The sequence below is a fragment of the Aphis gossypii genome, chromosome X (assembly GCF_020184175.1).
Source record: "Aphis gossypii isolate Hap1 chromosome X, ASM2018417v2, whole genome shotgun sequence".
In the NCBI taxonomy this organism is placed as follows: Eukaryota; Metazoa; Arthropoda; class Insecta; order Hemiptera; family Aphididae; genus Aphis; species Aphis gossypii.
In genome coordinates, this window is record NC_065533.1 from 25696325 (window position 1) to 25718254 (window position 21930).

The window sequence follows — 21930 nt, forward strand, 5'->3', positions numbered from 1 at the left end:
ATAGAACAAAACAAACGGTATTATAATACCTATATACGCTAAATATTCTACGGTGGCTGGCACATAGGTACATACCTACTTCATCATATATATATTATATTGTGACACGCTCGAAAATCGAAACACACGTCAATCACATATTATGTAAATTACTTGCGGGAAAAAGTTTGGACCGTTTCGGCGCCAAAGTTTGTGCGGATTGGGAGGTTTAAAATTTTTATTTTCTTTCGTGTCTTATTAATAATATAATATGTATATTTCCGTAGAAATAAATATAACACATAAATATTATATATAGTACGTAGGTATATACGCAGATCAATAAACCGATTGAGAAATTATACGATAATAAAAAAACCTCGCGCAATATCGTGACGCAGCTCAGGAATCGTCTTATTTATTATTTTTATTATTTTTATTACTTTACTACTACAGATACGTATATTATTATTCAACTATAAATATCTCTCTCTTTTTCATTCTTTCTCTATCTCCGTCCGGCTTTGCGCGTCTCGGTCGCGAAGCTTGTCTTCACACACACAAATACACACACACACACATACACTATATAGGTAAACGAAGAATTCGCGCGATGCTTTTTTTCTCCCGTTTTTTACTCAGGTCCGTCCGTCATACGGCGGCAAAACCGCATACGATATATACGTGCGTACTCGTATGTGTGTGTGTGCATGTGTATACGTTTGCTCGTCTCTGATGTCGGCCGATTCAGCCGGCCTCCAGAAAACGCAACGCGCGCGTTCAAGAATTCTTGGCATTGCGCGGCCAACCGGCATAAAAAAGAAGAAAACGACCGCGTGCGCGGCGGCGACCTGCAGGCAGCTATTCGGTTTTTGCGGCGGTGACCAGGGTGGGAGGAAAGGGGGCAAATTTCTTAAAAAATAAAAAATATATAACATTATCTTCTCTATATTATTATTATTATCTTCTCATATCACACACCTAACCAATAAATGTTATGTCATGTGCACTCTGTTTTGGAATATGCATCTGCAGTATTGTGGAATCGATCAGACCATTATAATTGCTCATAGTTTTTTTGAAAATCGTAAATTCAATACTCTCTGATTGATTATTCCCCCGTTTTTTATCTCCATAAAAAATTTTCCTCGCCATCATATTTCAAGCCAATTTGAGTGATCTATAAGCAAGTCTATCAGAGTAATATAGGTACTACGGACAGTGGTCCACGGGCTGCTTGTAACGACCGTGTTACACGTGCAATTTGGCGATATTATCAACCCTGATTTTGATCTCGAACCGGACCCGGACCCAAACCATACCAAACTTGTAACTATTATTAATCAATTAAAATTGTTATTTACTTATACAATATTACATTTGGTAAATATTTTATTGTTGTGGCTGCAGGTTTGTGCAATTTATATTTTGTAACGCAATCGACGTCGTTACCACTCTGTATACATACACGCCGCACGGTTGTGCAGAAATGCGGTTTGTTTATTATTATATTATATACAATAATAATAATACGTGCACGCGTTTGCCTATACGCGCCGCGGTAGAATGTGCAGCCGGCAAAAGAAAAGCGAAACGACTATCACCGCCGTCGGATTTATTTTTCAAAGTGTATACCAAAGTCCCTTTGTCCACATGCCGCCGTCGATGCCGCAGACCGTCGTCGGATATCGCTCAGTTTTCGCTGCGAGTTCTGACCTATATATATATAAATATATGGATTATAATTTGTGACTATAATCTGCACAGCAGAGCCGACGTAGTTGGTTAGGTTCGATCGGAGACTTCATATTTGTTCACTTCAATCGTTGGTTATAATATATAAATAATGATAATATTGATCATAATAACCAGACTTCAATTGTCAATACGTAAATTTCTCCCCTTCAACCTCGCAAGTCAGTATCCACTAAAACGTTGATTTTTAAAAAAAAGCATAATCACTCGACTTTAGAGTATAATATCGTTTACGTATCCGTAATAATAATATATATTATATAGCATGCAATAGTATACTATATAAGTAATATAGGTACTACGTCAGATATAATGATACATATGTATATACATATACCACAGCCTTCTCTGCCATTGGTCCGGATCGTTTTTATATATATTGTAGCCGTTGAATAAATCACGAAACCTGAAACCGATGTCAGCCCACAAGTCGTTGTAATAATATATTATAATGTATTATTATTTTTATATACATGTCGCGCACTGTTCGTATACAAACCTATGGCATAGCCGGCATTGGCGTATATATAATAATATTATATAGGCACACGCGCGTTGTATATATATTATATTGACACGTCTCCGCGCGATTTGTCCCAGCGGCGGCGGCGGTAGAAGTGGCGACCGCGTGACATGATAATATATAAAATAATACGTTAAAACAATAATAATGCGTCGTGTTAACTGTCGTTTACAAATTGCTCTCTCTGCTTTCAAAAGACCATTTAATTTCCTGCGCGTTTTAGATTCCAATCAAATTACGAATTATTTGAAAATTTGAAACCATCAACTATGACCAATCCGTAGATACATTTTTTTTTTGCTTACGAGTAATAAATAACTACGCATACAGTTCGTCTGTGTCTATATACCTAACCTACCTAAATATATAGAGATGATGAATGTGTTTTTAATTTGTATACGAACGAGATTTCCAGCCATAGGTATATATTACTATGTTCGCAATAAGACACCATATCTTACTATTGTTTTCGTGTTAATCTTATGGGAAAACGCGGTGGCCTTCAGGAAATTTGCCAGGGGAGAGTGGTGGGAATAATTAAACCAAATACCAAAAAATACATTAAAAAGAAAGTATTGTTTATCGTTGTAGATTATAAAATACATCAGAACTCAGAAGTCATATACCGCAGTTATTCAATAGACACAGTAAAGTTTTCACGGGTGTATTGTCTGTATATACATAATATTACCTACTATTGCAAACCGTGAGAACTGTTTTTTTTTTTATATAAATATAAACCTAGAGGGAGTAAAACCCCGTATTGCGAGTATAAAATAAATTAACTAAAATATATATCATATCAATAATATTATTGTATAGATACGTCGTACCTTTAATACACCTGTAACGAAATCGTTAATCGGGTCCCGTTTTTTTTGCCATTTTAGCACCTCGTAAATTTAAATACAATACACTCTGCGATCTCTGCAGTCTACGAGCCATACGTAGTATATACTATACCGGTGTACCTATATATGATATTATATTATGCATGATGTATGTGACGGACCGTACCGCTGCGATATTATTTGCGTATATATATCATATACCTATGCGTGCATACAATATATATATATATGTGCGAGCAAGAGAAACAACACACACACACCAATTAACTACATCTGTTCTGCAGTTTTAGTGTGTGCATATACACATTAAAATAATATGTGTGGTAATACACACATAATATATATATATATAACAACTACGCATTAATTTGCATGACTTACTCGTAAAAGTCGTCGCGTCGAATGCCCTGCAGCGGAGTCTATTGCTCTATTATTACTATTATTGTTGTTGATGTTGTTATCACGATTGTTATCTTTTCGCTATTAATTTTTACGTTTATAACAAGTATTGGATAGGCGTAAAATATTAAGAATTATTAACGTTAAAACGCAGCAGTAGCTAAATACGTAAAAAGTTATTTACGATTGATGTATTATACTATTGTACATAATATTTTATAGATAATATACAATATACGAGAATCGCTATGTAATAGGTCTAAGATAAACGATCTCGCAGATCTGTGCTGTAGTTGTCGTAGCTCAGTATACATAATGATGTGTAAGTCAATGATGTGTATACAATATATTATAAGCGTCGACGTGCAGTGTCGCGACTGTAGACATTATTATAATATCTATCGTTTACCGCTTGAATTACATATAGGTCCAATCGACTCGTTTATATTATACATACTATATGGATATATTATATATAGGCAATAATCATGTAATTAGAAATTATAAACATTATATTTTTATTATATTACACGCATAATGTGTGTAGGAAATTTCTGTATGTTGAAGTGTTATTTTAATTTATTGAATTGATAATATTATATTACGACTTAATCGTCCTTAAACTGGTATCTTTAAACGTTAACATACATACATACGTATATGTATTCTCACATTGAGTATAATTTTAGAGGAAGGTTTGGTAGTGGTGGCTGTAGCGATTTAAGACTTGAAAAAATGTATACGTTATTTTACAGTTTCTTTTTTTTTATACATATTATATTGTATTATTAATATAATCTCACTTTTAATAACACTAAATAGGTATGGTTTTTTAAACGACACGATTTATACTTAACACGTCATATACATTATACGTAGTACCTATTTATAAAATATAAAATTATGATTCTTATTACGTTATAATATTACAATTACTAACGTTCAATTATTGTGCTTGTTCCAGGTAAAAATATGGTTTCAAAACCGGAGAAGTAAATACAAAAAAATGATGAAAGCTGCTCAGCAACAAGTGTCGACCCCGTCCAACAACAGCAGCAACAACGGCGGCGGCCCTGGCCACATGTTGGGAGGCCCCGGCGGGGCCAATACGCCTAGCATACCGAACAGTCCTCCGCCGTCTGGCGGCCTTCTGGGTGGTGAGTGCCATTGTTTCGTTATTACATTATTATAATAATATTATTATTAACTGTCTATACTTTTACGGTTACTATTATTATTGCTATTATAAACATTAACTATTGCATATATTGTGTACGTTGATAGTACAATAACTAACGATATTGTTATACGTAGTCATTCGACAAATCGCGGTCCGGAGGAAAAACACAAAATATGTGTCAAATTTAATGCACCCTATACCGGAATATTTTCATAGTTTTATATTTTCAAAACATTCCATCGCGTAAGTTATCTAACTTTTAAGGAAACCCTAAGTTTTCATTATGAATTGCACGTCGATGAATCTTTCTGTTTTCTCCTTCAGCACCTACCCTTAATAATTAGTACATCGTCCAAATGCAGTATTATTGAGTATATACGCTCAATATATAAGCTCAGTCGTATACAACGCGGATATAAGAAGTCATGTACGAAATATCGAAAAACCGATCGTATTTTCGATTTTATTTATTAAAATTTACCAAAATCCGTATAACTTTTATTGTTCAACACGCCTATAGGAAAATATAAATATTACTGGTGTGGAATTTCTGTCATAACGTTTTTGTTGCCATGGCTGAGTGTAGACGTTCTTCACGCTCTCCGAATCCGTTTTGACCATCTCGTGTAGTCGTGAGTATGGAATTTAAGATAAATGCGTACATACACACAAACACAAGAATATTATTACTACAAAAGACCGGCGATGGTTTAACATACAGAATAATATATTATGGTAATATTATTATTATTTTGTTACGTATATATTCGCACGTTAATAATGGTGGTTTGGCTTGATGGAAGCAGTGGCAGAGACGTCCGCCGGAAACTTATGCGCCTCTATATACCTACGCGGGAAAATTGTTGGCTCACATACCGCCTTCTCCGCCAACGGGCAACTACTATATAGCGATGACTCTCGACGTGCCTATGTCGCGTATAAGTTATGTTTGTTTTACCCGGGTTAAGCAACCAAATTTTTAGTAAAGATAAAAATCCAACTTTAAGTCTGTAAGCTATGGTATTTATTTTTTCGGTATCCGTACTATAGTACAAAAAAAGAATATAGTTATAAATTCTGTTATCCTGACGAGTATTTAGCATTCGTGCAATATGCGATCTACTACACCGCGGTTTAAAATGTAATATGCAATTTACCACACAATTTAGAATATATCGCGTGATCTAACGTGTACTATATGTAACACATTAAATTAATCGTTATGGTAAATTTACGGCAAAACCGTTTTCCGTTTATAATTTCGTCGTAATCACGTAAAAACTAACAACGGTGCCGACATGGGATCTCACTTTATATTAATTGTACATTTATACCTGTAATAGTGCTCTAAATTAGAATATCATGTACATTATGTATTATACTTTTCTTAAAATTTCATTTAAATTGCCTATATCAAACCCCTTGAAAAGCGTCTCTGTGGCGTTATCTCAATATAATAATGATTTATAATATCAGCAATATCCATATAGGTATTATATTGTTACCGTCATAAACCGTTTTGAACGTTTTTTTTTTTTTATATCGTTCGGCTCGGATATCCATATATCGTGCGTAAAATAACTACAATAATAATAATAAAAATAACGCAACAATATTATTATTATAATTCTACAAGTCTTATAATAGCCGAGATATACATATTATTATAATATTATATATTATTATACGAGGCCTATACGACGCTGCGGTGTCGAGCACACACGAGTGGCGAAGAATTACTTCGCCGTGTATTATATATTATATATATAGATACGGCCTGACGTATACGCGCGCGCGCACACATACACACTATATATATATATATATATATATACGAAAACAATAGCTGGAACAGGATGGGTCTGTCAAGTGACCGTGGGAGATTGCAACTGTTTCGGTTCACTGACTATACGTCGTTCTACCGACTGAATGTGTTGTGTGTAATGCGTATATGTGCGTGTACGACGGTGGACGTCTACCGTTCTACCTACATAATATAATATAATATATATATATAATAATATGTGTGTGATTCTCTCGACAACGCTTCGTAACTATACATAATATGTATAATACGCTCTGTGTGTACTTTTTTTCTCTTCCAAGTCCGTTTCATTCATTCTATATCACCGTGTTTCATACATGTGTGGTGTACATCATGTATTTCCTGCGTTACGCGCGTGTACGTTTTTCCACCTCGCCCGAAAATCTCGCACACGACACAATATAACATAATAATATTATATGTTACATATTATTATTATTATTATTCCGCCGTGTGCTTGCCGTCGTATACACGCGTAACGACGACGATGACTGCAATAACGAGTCGACGATGACGATAATATATTATTATATATATATATATAGGTACGACCGGTAAAACGAAAATACGACGTTAATACGTTTTATAATATCGTGGAGAGAACCCCGCGTGCAAATAAAAAAAAAAAAAATTAAAAATCTAATCCACTGTTTTATCTTACTTTAAAGTTTCGACAAAAATAATCATGAAAATTGTCTAGTTACCCACAGATCATAGTACATCAATCGCATCGTCTCGATCGACGAGGATGATCTTATGACTTCCAGCGTCGACCGTGCAGTACACCAGACTTACAAATTAATGTACGCCTATAAAATTTATCGATTACTTCCGGCTCGAAACGTTTTATTGCTCTTTTCCATATCTCGTGACCACCACGTTGTACGATAATAACAATAATAATATGTAATAGGTAACTCTATAATAACAATATGTGTGCAGTGCGTGTCTCGTGTACACATAAGTTACACGCGAGTAACGTAGTTTACTACATCAGACCACTTGTGTAGGTATTGATAATGTTATAATATCATAGTAAATTTAGTGATGTACATTTGACGAATAGGCTGGTCACCATAATGTATCAAATTGTACTTTGGTTAGAAACGTCGGTAGGTATTTTTGCACTTTTGCTCTGCATTTACAAAACTGTAATGTTTACAATAATATTACATAATCATTGTGTATATATTATTATTTTCTGTCTCGCAATAGGGTTCACCCGAAAATAATTCGATTTGATCTTTACCCTCGTACCGGCGAATAGTATGTACTGTACATAGTGCGTTTTTACAAAAATAAATATATTTTGTATTTTATAATACGTAATGTATATAATAGTAATAATAATTATTGTAATAGTAAAAATAAAGGCAGCTCGTCGCGTAATAATATTATTATATTATACCATAATATGATGTTATGGTGTTTGTGCACGCGCTCGAGTCCGTTTGTTTATATTAATCTTTACCCCGTTGGTTGTACAGGTAACGGTTCGTCGTCCGGCAGTCAGCCGAGTCCGACCGGAGGATACATCGGCGGCGGTGGCGGAGGCGGCAGCGGCGGCGGCGGTCACGTGGGCCCTGGCGGCATGGGCCAGCACGTCGGCAACAGCCCGACTCCCAGCTCGACGCCGGTGTCCTGCGACATGTCGCCCGTTCCGCCGGTCCACCACTCGTCGTCCGGCGTTTCCGGTTCGCCGCCGGGAGTCGCGTGGGACATGAAGCCGCCCAATCTGCAGGCGTTGGCTGGCAATCCTCATCACCATTCGCATCATCCGACCGCTGGGTACATGCCGCAGTACAGCTGGTACCAGGCCGACGGTCCGAACCAGGGCCTTCTATCGTGAGTACAAACCATATATTATAATAAACTCCAGAGTTTCTACGTTTGTCCGGTATATTTTAATGATAATATAATATTATCAATTTAATTTTTTTGCAATTTGTGGTGCATCCGCTAAATTATCTTTCATTTCTATTCGTAATTATTGACGCGTTATATCTATCTTATTGGGGATGTAATAATGTAATTTTTCCTTCAAATTCCGAATAATTGTAGAACAATAAAGCGGTACATTGATTTTCCGCCAAATTTAACTCGTGATTAGCAATCATTCAAGCGATCGGTCGGCGGCGCAGTCTTCGGTCTTCAAAATCGTAAACATTACCTATATTAAATGCGTCTAGACCGTGAAAAACAACATTTGGTATAATGATTCGAAACTATGTCATCGACCAATCACATGGTATACAATACAGGACCTTAAAATAGAAATAGAGCACAGCTATTAAAATAATACAACAGCCATTATTATATTCGTCAAAAACAATATCATGTAAACTGCAGTCGGACACTGAAATAATCATTTTTAAGATTCATCTGGAACGGGTGCCATCATAATTGTTTTGTTTTGTATGATAATATATATGTATAGTGATTGATTGTAGTTTTTCTTCTGTAGTCAAGAATCCAAATTTATTGAGTGCGTATGACATTTGTGCTTTTTAAAATATTGTTGAGTTTTTATTTGAATATTTTAACGTTTTATTTTAAACACAACATACGTTTTGGTCTGCATATTCTGAAGAAAATTAACTGCAGGTTATAGAAAATATTATTATGTGCACAATTTTTTTATTTAGATTCTTCGATTATATAGACAATGCCTTTAGAAGTTTAATATTTTTCTACTTTCCTAGAAAAGTACTTCGAATTCAGTACAACATTTCTTATTCCTGATGTGTGTATATTTTTATAGCCACTTAAATTTTTATTGTGTTTTATCTTTGCATAATTTATTTGTAAATATATACATTTTTTATGTCTTATTTTGACTTTTTAACGACATTGTTACGCGCACTTCTACAGTATATTATATGCATATATGATATTTTATATAATATTACAGTTTTATTCTTAGGTACATATAATAATAGTACTGTCTCACCTTTTGGCTTCCTCTTCGTCGTCCGTCTCGTTCACGGGACAGATCAAGTCTATTCAGAAGTCTGTTACTTGTATAAATGTATACTTATATATATATTATACATAGGTTTTCATAATGAAATCCGTCACGGTTACTCTTCAATACGCGCGCTGTATATAATAACACGATATATATCATATGCATGTATACAATAAATATACCATAACCGCGGTTGTGCCGCTACTGCTCTGCCGATCGCTACTTCAGCTATACGGACGTCCCGCGGTTTCTTTAACTAAGCAGAAACAATTCGATTAAAACAAATTTTATGAAAAGAAGATACAAAAAGAGGGACGGCAAGTGTTAGATGTCGATTGTGTGTGTGCTCGGGCTCGCGCGCTCCCTCCCTTGATTGTGCGTGTGTTGCGCACCGCAGACGAGCGAGTGATTGATGACGGCCGTCCTCGAAAAGGTTTCTTTTTCGCCGCAATTTATTTAATACGATAAAATATAATAATATTTCTGTACACACCTTACCTTATGTTGTGTGTAACGCGATGTATATTGTGTACGTATACAGTGTGCGTGAAATATTATAGATATAGAACAGCTGTTTTGTATTATATACTGCGACTATGGCAGGGCCTTTTCACTTTTTTAGTGCGGTGTGTGCCGCCGCCGCGGTATTAATTCGATTAATTAAATAACTGGTAGAAGCACAACCTTAATGTTCTATACCTACCGGCTAAACCTATGTACACTCACCTATATACCCTTCGTTCCCGCCGACCACGCCGCCGATCTACACTGTGGTTTTTTATTTCTCTTTTCGAAAAAACACCGCAATAACCATATCGCATACAACGGAACCTATATACGTAGATAATTTGATCACTCGTGCTAGGTGAATCCATGAGTTTAACCTTTAGAATAGTGGTGATATAGGGTTGACTTAAACGCCCCTGATTTCAAAATTTGCAACTACAATTTGATTTTTAAATTTTAAATGATAATCATCCATCAAAAATGTCTTATTGTTTAGTAACTTTGACATTTTTATTTTGCTCGTGATATAATTTAATATAGTAATTTTTAGTAAATTATAAATGTACTTCATACAATAATATTTAAATAAGCGAACTTCTTTTAAAATACTATCAGAGCTATGTAATATATCAGTTTTAGCTATATTATGTAGAATATTATGTAAAACGCTTTATTTAAAAAAAAATCACTCGGATCGAACACGCCAAGTAGTATTATATGTACTTAAGTGAATTTAATATATTCTTTTTATTATATACTAAGAATTGTATTAATAGCAGTGTGTCTATATTATATAATAGTAAATTACATATTTAAATGACATTCCATGGATGCGTGTATATACGTCGTATTGTTTTTCTTTTAAATTATATATATGAATATATTATAATACATAATATATTATTATCATACATGCGGTTACCTGCCTACTTACCTATGTGTTCTTATGTGTGTGTGTTATTTCAAATGTTTTTTTTCCTTTATAATAATAATTATATATCATTTAGACGTTCTGCGAATAGTGCTTCGATTTCTTGTTGCTCGCATTTTATGCGTTATATGTATACTAGCTGTATAGTATTATTATTGCCTATAGCCGATGGCTATAATATGTACGCGCGTTGTACCTATATAATATAATGGTCCGATAAACAAGAAAAATAGGTTCTTGGTTTTCCCCCCAGATAAAATAACGGGTAAAACGGCGGTAATTGGAAGAAAATTAGGAGAGAAATCGTTCCGTAGAAATATGGCGTGCAGAAAACATACACTGTACATGATATTTGCAGTGAATCAGTCGTATTCACAACGTTCAAAACCTGCTAAAGTCGTCATCCACGGTAAATAGCGTATATTAGCGTACACGGGCGAGACGTGGTCTTGAAAAAACTAAGAATAATAAAGGCAGAACAAAAATATTCGTGGAAAAATCTAGCGATAGGGAAGCCCGCGTGATTAAAAAAAATTGTAATTTATGCAAAACCCTTAGCCCCTGGCCAGAATCTGATTATGTCAAGACTACCGAAGTGAAAGTACTTAAATGTAAATATTATATTATTATCATACGCATGTCGACGAACGTTTTTCGTTTTAGGATATAAGTAGATATGCTTTTCGAGGACCACGTCCGAGACCTTTGATTTTTTTAACTTTTTACAACTACAATATAGCATTTTTTTTCACTTTCTAAAATTTTTGAATACTGCGTTTTAGTCAATTGAATAACAACTAATTATTATTTGATAGTTAATCGCAACTCGTAGATGATGCTACAATTGCAATTAAATTAGTATATTGATATACCTAACCCTTTTTACAAAAATTATCAATATGATGCAAACAAACATCTTGTTAAAATATTATTTACCGTGTAGTGTCAATTATAGATACGAGCGAAATTGAATTATTACATAATATTATTCTCATATCTTTTATGTAGGACGTAGGTATCGATTATACTACCAATACTCGATATACTCAATATTACGCGATATTTAATCCGTATACAATGTACATAGTATTTAAAACAAATTCGCATATCTAGCTAAAATTTTTTTGTTTTTCTTAAGTCAAATCAGTCTCCTCACTGCATAAAAAATAAATGTTTAAAAATTTACTTTGAATCGAGATTGAGCCAGTAAAATACATAATAAACACTCCTGTATAATAGGTATACGCGAAATACCTGCAATAATAAATCGTCAGATTTTCCCGTTGATATACTCCTCACCCAGTCACCCTCTATATACATAGGTATTATATTGACATATGTGTGTACAATATTATTATTATTCATACACGATTTTGTAGTATTTCTCCAACACATAATAATTTACAAAATGATAAATATTTACGATAAAGATACTGCTAAAGTTATATTTCGATTTCGTTCGGTTGCGTATAATTATGTTCAGTAAATACGGCAGCCTGCCCCCGTTCGTGTAAATCTCGTAGCTGTAGGCCAAGAGACATATTTATATTATATATAGCGTACACCTATGACGCCTAAAAGTGTTCGGGGGCCACCGGCTTTGAATATTTTAAAATTTAAATCACTGTAGGTATATAATATATGCCATGAGATAGAACCCGCTGTACTCGCGTCCCCCCATCATGTAACCACATAAAAGTTAAAAATATCCAAGTCAATTTTTTGTTGATAACAATAAAATTGTATAACAAATTAAAATAAATTGTCACTGTTGCGTGTGTTTAAAATTGTTTTAGAGTATTTCAGTAATACACATGTATAGGTATGTGTATAGGTATTACATTATTTATTAAATTAAAAGTTTTTTGCACTTATTAATTTTATAGTAATTATTATACTTATTACAATTCAGCAAATGTCCAGTTCATCGAAAATATTGAAATAATTTTATTATATCGCCAAATAACTAAATACCACTCTATTATCATATAAATATCCAATAGAATTCCGAAAAGTTCATTTTTCTATAGCTTAAAACACTTTTGTACAACCAATACAATTTTTTCAATAGTATTTTAGTGATTTTGTTAAAAAAAAATTCAGTTATAAAAATTAAAATGTACATTGACATTTCATCGAGTTGTAACGATTTTTAACAAAAGTTAAGTGATTATATTAATATACATACACCGTTTTTTATTTATCAAACAAACTTGATTTAAACTTAAAAATCACTTTCCCAGCCTTGGATAAAAACGAGTTACGTTATAAACCGCAACGCGTGTACCTATACAATCATAATATATATGATATAAGGGCACCATTTATCATTATAACGCTTGGCGTCTTAAATCCCGGGGCTTTAAACTCAAATATAAAACACGAAATGCCGTCGATTTTCGAACTAGCGCTTAACGTCATTTTATCATTATTATTATCATCATCATCATCATTATCATTACGATACACCGAGCACAGACACTAGACGTGATCTGAAACGATATATATATGTACAAAATATTATAGATATGTGTGTTTAGTGTATTATTTTATAGTGTATATTATTATTATATTATACTCTTTCGTATTTAAAACATTTTTACATTTTTAATGCTGGTAGACAGATGTTTGACAGTTTTTTCGCAATATGGGTACAGTGACCTTCTCTGCGCACTATACCTACACAGAAGAAACGGTACTGAATACAATACGACTTTTTTTTCTTTTTTTTTTTATCCATTTTGTTTCAGCATAGTTATTTTTCTGTATAGGTACATATTATATACACAAACGGTTTGTATACGTCAGTCGGCGGCGACTGCGGCGGTGTATCTATATAGGTGGTGCGTATACGCATACCAGCTATCTCTCGAAATCGGTCGGTCAAACGTACAACTAACGCGCACATATTATAGAATAAAATACAGTATAGATAGTACAAAAATATTGGTGTACACAATAATTATAATATATATGTATAATATGCCACTGTAAAGTTACTCATCTCGATAATGTGATATAAAAACACGCGTTGTAAACCACGTACCATTATAATATAATATGTATAATATAAACAAATTTCAATATATTGTAAGTTTTTTAATCATTGAATATTATGTTCAGCGATCGACTGTTGATTTTAACATTAACAACACGGATAACAGATCACTTTATTATTTCTTTTGCTCCTATTCGAGAATCGCGACTCTCTTTTTCGTCCCTGATGAGAGTCAACAATCTGTATGCGCGCACGCAGCAGTTTGGGAATTTGGAACTTGCTCCCGAACTTTGCTTTTTTCTATTACCCACGAGTCTGAATTGTGTTGCGTACATACAACGAGTTTCAAAACCACTGTCATATTTCGTATACATATATCTGATAGAATTCCGACATACACACGGATAAATACAGTATATCGTGAACGTGCGTACAGACAACCATGAATCATTTACGTAAACGACGAAACAAAAAAACGAAAACCGTATGCCGCAGGGTCGTTTCCGGCCTCGGCGAAACGTACAATATAATAATAATGTACAATATACGTGTATTTTATGATTTTTATTATCATTATTTTACTTTGTTTTCCGTCGAAAAACGATCGTATACAATCACAACATTCAACATCCAGTGGCCGGACGTTAAAAAGGCGCGAGAAATCAATTTATCATCAGCTCTGCGCGGTTTCCCACGGACGACGACAATGTTTTTTCGTCATGAAGTGCAGTGACGTTTTATAAATATTACTTCTACGTTCAACACTCACTATCCCAAACATATATTTTATAATGTTATAATTTACTTTTATTATAATATCGTGTATAGACCCTATACGCGGCCTATACACTGAAAAACGATAAATATATAATCGTTACGTTTCGGCGACGTTGGGCATGAACTAGAAATAAAAAATACTACGAATTATAATCTCTACGTTCGAATACCATTCCTAGTCGGAATTTCCGACAATATTTTTGGCGAAAGACGCGTAGACAGGAACGAGACACCCTACACTAAGTATACTTATACATACCACGTATTGTATAGGTATAATATATTGTATTCGGGTCAGTAGCGCGTTCATTTACCGCTCGTAACCCGCGTGTATAATAATGAATAAAAAATATAATATCGTCGAGAAAACGTAAAATAATAATTACACACGCACACACAAAGGTCACGGTGAGTTGGTCACGCCGCCGCCGTCGTAGACATTGACTAATGCCGAGACACTTGTTCGACCCTGACGATATAGGAGCCGCGACAACGGCGACGACGACGACTACGACGACGACGTCGACCGGACGTTGTATGTTATATGGGTAGAGGTACCCACGCACCCATTGATCTACTTGCCGTCGCGGGAGGGGAATTCTATACCGACAAAAGTCCGACGCCACATATACAGCGCTAAAAAATATAAGTAAAATATGATAAAAGTCTCTTCACAGGGTCTTGCACACGCGACTCACTGCACCGTCTCGTCCGTTATATTTATGCCGCATGTCCGTAGGCGCGTATATTACAATATTATAATAATCATAATAATAATAATAATTTATAATTAATATTACATATTTATACAACTATATGTATAAATAGCTACTCGTATTCTATGATAACTCGTTGTGCACTGTTCGCGTGTATTTTTTCCACGGTCATACCATATATGATAGTATTATTATTATTATAATTATCGTTACATTTACAGTAAAGTATGCATATTATAATATAAAAATTTATACATCGCCCATATGCATATTATAATAATATCATATATATATAGTATAAATGTATGTACACACGGAACGCGGTTAAACGACTTGTATATAGTGCATGTATAGATATTATAATATTATATTATGTACAGTATAAATGTTATACCACTCTGGTTTTAAGTACCTATACGTCCTACACGCATATTATATGGATATATTATTATTATATATGTGTATATAAATCATCGGAGCTGTGAATTTAATGTACTGATAAACTGTTAAATTGTACATTTTGCACTATACGCGCTATGCGTTCAAAATTCGAAAAATATGCTAAATTATTTTTTTTTTTTAATTAAAATAAGAAAATATTAAAACCTATATAGATATATTACAAAAAAATGGTATATTTTAAACAAATCTTTATCAATATTATGTGATTTTTTTTATTTACATAATAATTAATAATCCATTAAGTATTAACTTTGACTATATGTATAATTTCATCGCATAAAGTATAATACCTATTTATAGATTAAAACTTTTAACACAATTTTTTTATATTACCACCATATTTTTATTCACATACAGTGGCTATTGCTGTTTACAATTTTCAAACATTTTGCTGTAGATTATCAAAATAAATTAAAAGTATTAATAGTATTGTAAAGCTTGACGAATAAGACTATAAGAGTACGATACGGGGCATATATTAAGACATATTAACGTATAATAATCCCTAAACCCAAGTCTGTAATGTTAAATGAGAGGAGGTGGCAGAATAAAAGACTTGGCCATATCGTGTGAAATGGTCATAATCTGTTTTCCTTGTTTGTTGATATCATATTTTAAATTTTTATTAAAAACATAATATTCTAATATAAATTTTACCAGTTCCCATGTAGCGTGTAATCTCGCGTTAAATCCTCTATCGATAAAATATTTGTTTGGGATATTGCTGGGGAAATGTGTAGGGGTGGCTTCATGAGTCCGAACGTCTTGTCAATTTGTCATCAACTGCAAAATATAATTATAAATATCCACCTAATTGCGTATATCTATATAAATCACGAACGCTTTCCACACTGCAAGGACATCTAAAAACCTACAGTCGCGCGACATTGAAGAATATAATACTATATATCTACATTATTCAGGTGAAATATTATACTGTAAGTCGTGATGAAATATTTACATATTATTTTGTAAAGCGGAAAACCAAAAACCATAATCATACAACGTCACGCTGCAATCATAACTAGTTTCCCAGCATGTTCCTGCAGTAATAATAATAATATTAATGGTTATTTGTTGTAACTTTCCTCTATGGTGTACGTTTGATAAATATAGGTATATAATATCATACCTATTGACGATAGTTTCAGAGCATTGAAATAACGAGTGTACAATATGTTTAAACCTTAATAATTGATTCAACAAAAATAAAAAACCACCAAAGGAATAAATTAGGTTTATACGAAAATGATAACATACTATAAATGCTATACAGTTACGCTGTTAATAAGATAACTATATATAACTACATAAGTTACATCTTGTTTACACTCACATGTATGCTATAATAATTGCAATGTAAATTATGTATTTATACGGATATTATATTGGTGTAGAATACTTATATATTCGCAAATACATACAGAGTGGAAATCATAAGACTTGATGAAAAACGCGTAGGTAACGACGAAGCAATATAGGTGCGCAAACACCTTCCCTGCTCTACATGAAATTTATATAATATTATTATAATTTTAAAATAATAATAAGTAATATTCTAATGATGTACTAGACGCGAGTGCGTGTATCGTCGACGAAAATCAAAATAACAAAACATATTTTCAATAACGATGTCGACGAGTGAAAAAACCGATATTTAAAAAATAAAAATAAAAGAAATATGGCGGACATGTTCACTGGTCAGACCTCTATGCGGTGGTAACGCGTCGTCACGTTCGTATATTATTATATGCATACAGATATATATATATATATATATTATATACCATACACATGAATATAATATTTTATATATATATGTATATGTTAGTACGCCTACCCAGTGCAACCGGACGAGATGAAACACATAATATTATTATATACCTATACAAAATATATATATACGTGATTCAGACGAGTTAACTTCATATATATATATAATATATATATATGGATTATTTTGTACCGTGGTATAATAATTTAATATCTACGCGTATGTGCATGCCGCAGCGATGATAGAAAATTATATCACGTCCGCGGCGCGCGATGCCGCCCGAAGACCCCAACGGGAGCAACGACGAGACCTTCCTCATCACAAATCCGCTTTTAAATCAAAAAAAAAAACCGTATTATTTCTTCTACCTTCTCTAACGACGACGACGTGCAATAATAATAATAATAATTTATTACGTGCAAAGATAACGGATTCGTTTAGGATTTGTTATGCATACGTACAACTGTAGGTATATTATAAAATAATATGTACCTAATATATACGTATGGACGTGTGATATGCAAGTCAACTCGTGTACTTATATACGTGCAAAAATATCTAATATTATAGGTAATTCCAATTATCAGATATTTCCGCACGCATGCATGCATGCACATAAATACTTACAAATATGTATTTTTTTTTTCAAAGAACGCCGCCTATTATATCGCTTATACTGATTCTAAAAAAAACTTCTGCAGTAAGAATAAGACGTTTACGCGTGCATAAAATTAACTTTTGCGCAACTATAAATCGCGTTAACTTCAGTCGTCGCATAGATAAATAAATTCATCATAATATTATATATATGATGTAATTGTTTAATAGTTTTATTATACGCGTGATACGATGTGTAACTGCGATTGTACCTATTGATTGTTTGTTCCAATAGATTTTTAAATTCTTCACATACTGTAAGGATTAATTGTATATATATACTTAATATACAAGATGCGCTGTAGGTATACTATATATATAGTGGTGCAGAATCTGTCCCAAAAACGTTTCATTCCCTCCCCCCACCATACATTAATCACATTTCTTTTCATATAGACACTATAAGTTTAATAAAATATGCTCTGAATATTAACTTATGATTTTATTAATGGCAGCGTATTCACGGGAAAATAGTTTAAGTACTTATATACTTTGGATGCATAATATATTATATGCGTTATATGTATAGCGCCCTATATAACCTGTATATAGCTGATATATAATGTAACCATATACGTCCATATTCTACACCATACGTCATATAGATAAATAGAGTATAAATCATTATTAAATAGTATCGGTGCTCAATATATATCATAACAAAACAAGGGGGTGATCTATAGTTTGCAGTGCAACGGTCAAATGATTTCCAAGCCCACCAGAAATACAATCCGATAATAAAACATCGTATAATAATATCGTATACCTATAAAGTCTGAATAAAAAACAAAAAAAAAAAAAAAAAATCGCTCGATTTACCCGTAACTTTTAATCCGGCTTGTGTAAAAATATTTTGCTTTAATATCATTATGTTTATTTAATACGGTGTATTACGGTGCACGCGTGCGACCCCTGCGGTGGTGGCGCCCCATCGCGTCTAACGAATTCGTATTATCATAACGTAAGCGCCACGCGTATTACGTTCTATACGGCGTGATGACAATGCGACATTATGACGAAAGCGCATGCCGACTGCACACGTCGTCGTCGTAATATTATATACGACGTGCGTGCGCACGCTCGGAAACGGTTAACAAATAATAATTATTAAAACGCGAAACGACAATTTTTCGCGTGCACATAATAATATAATATCGTTAGGTATAGGTATATATATATGTATGGGCGAACCACGTCGTTGGCTGCAAAGGCCGATTTTACGATTCGTTAAACGCGACATGTGCCGAATACCGTCCGCGCGAGAAGGGAGACGACGATCGTCGGCAATACGACAATACAGCGTATTACGGTCATAGGGGTGGTGACGGAGAGGGCGAGCGACTGAAGTCGTGGTAGTCGCTCGCACGAGCCCCCGCGAAACTTTTTCGTTTCTCAACCACCGTCCCGACACGAGTGCAACGTGCGTTCGACTCGTTCAAATACACACAATGCGGGGCTAACGACGACTCTTCTCCTTCTCCGATAACCGTCGTCATCGACTTCCCGCATATTATAGTACCCGCGAATATCGCAGTGATCCATTATAATGTAGTATGTATTATTATCATTATTGTTAAGGACCGGCTAAGGTCCGTCCTTTGCGACACTCGACAAAATGATAAAAAATAGCTCGCCAAGTTCCGCAATCGATTGGGTACAATATAATATAGGTATATTATTATATATGTCGTATAATGGTGTTATTGCACTATAATAAGCCCAAAACAGCCCATGAAACACCAAACTTTACGAGAAAACTGTTATTTTAATTTTTTCGATTTTATAAAATATTACACTTCATAATATTATATCATTAATCGGACTAATGATAATTATTTTTAACTGTTATTTGAGGTCATGAACTTGTTATATTTGTATACAGTAAAAAAATTCTCTAATATATAGAACTATATGATGAAATCAACTCAGACCCAAACAACAGCTTTGTAACACAAAAATGAATAATTATAAATACAAGTCATTGATTATATTCGTATATCACTATCACAAATACATTTATATCTATGATTTATATTATGTTATTATATGTCCAATTTTATTCGCACCCGCATAAACCTATTGAAATCGGATTTCTACCTCCACCTTTTTTGTTACGAAATCATATATGGGGCGTTTATATAGATATCGATCGACGGAGATTTTTCAAACGAATTCATTGGATGGCTCGCGCACTTCAACAACATATATTACTATCATCAATATTATTTATGCGTTCATGCGGTACAGTAAAAGATGACTAGACGGTTTTCCGTCGATACGGTTCATCCTAAACATGGCCGCAACCGTAATGTATACCGAATACATAATACTTGATACTTCACAATAATAATGTATTGATATAAATAAAATTATGCATTTCGTTGCACATCAGTCCATCGTTAAAAACCAGTACCGTATCCGGAAAATAAGTTGTTTATTTATTTATTTATTTATTATTTTTTTTTTTTTTTTTTTTTATATATAAAAAAGTATCCAACCCGCTATATTATTAACATCGATGGTCGCCAATAAATGTTCGTATTTATAATATATAAACGGATGTTATCTCAGAATCTCTAATTTTATAACAGATTATTTTTTATTTTTTATTGTGGACCATGAACCATTTCTAACATTAAACTTCGTATTTGATACCTATCATATTATTAGTTCTTATAATTAATGTTTAATGGGGTGGGTAGGGTAAAAACCCACCCTGGTCTACTAGTTTTTCACAATTTGTCCCTCCCGCCTTGACATAATAATTAGAATAAAGATATACCACGAGTATACGCATGTATATATTATATAACTGTGTAAGTGGTGTAGTAAAATTTCATGTGACAAAGTTTGGTGTGTGCGTGTGATTATATAATTCACTCGGCACCTCGACACGATCCTGACACCATTTTCCGTCGCACATGGCTCGAAGATCCCCGTAGGTAGTATATTGTATTATTTATGTTTTTACACACATATTATGTCACATCTTATTATCGTCCATTGGCGTATAATGCTACAATGTAGTTCGTGTAAATGACGATTTATGGGTAGATATTGTGTCGTGTCGCACGCGACCGTATCTATATAATATATTATAATATTTTTTGCCTGTGTATGTCTGTTTGTTCTTGTACTGCAGTTGTTAATAGATTCGTTCGACGACCTAAGTACCCGCACGCCAGTAATAGTTATCGACATTAAACTATAGACGTACAATTTGTATTATAACGTTTATGTTATCGTTGCCGCTGGCGTGGACCACTTTACGCCATGAAACAGCTGTTGATCAATATGATCGTCATATGGATTAGTTGTATTTGAAATGTCGAGACACATAATAATAATCACCCTACTTCTCAAAAAAAACATATATGTATACACAATATATTACATAAAATACGGTTAATATGTAATAAAATTAAATTTCAGTCAAAAACCGATAGAAAACCGTTAGGTCATTGCAAATAGATCTAAGGTACTAGTGCATCTTTTTCATTATTTGGAGTAAATTGCTAGGTATTTAAATTTGTATTTTTATTTTGTTTAAAAACATTTTTAATTCTTACAATGAGTAAGTTTTTACTTTCCGATCAGTGTGTATTTATTTTGTGTATAGATTCTTTTC

General features: G+C 33.5%; 1 protein-coding gene across 1 annotated transcript in view; it reads left to right on the forward strand.

Annotated features, from left to right (window-relative positions):
- The window catches only part of LOC114130361 (homeotic protein distal-less), a 104978-nt gene that overhangs the window by 76194 nt on the left and 6854 nt on the right, over nt 1-21930 (forward strand). Inside the window, exons 3-4 of the mRNA XM_050205251.1 lie at nt 4472-4664; nt 8000-8357. Of these exons, the coding sequence (XP_050061208.1) occupies nt 4472-4664; nt 8000-8357 (551 nt within the window). The remainder of the gene's footprint in view (nt 1-4471; nt 4665-7999; nt 8358-21930) is intronic.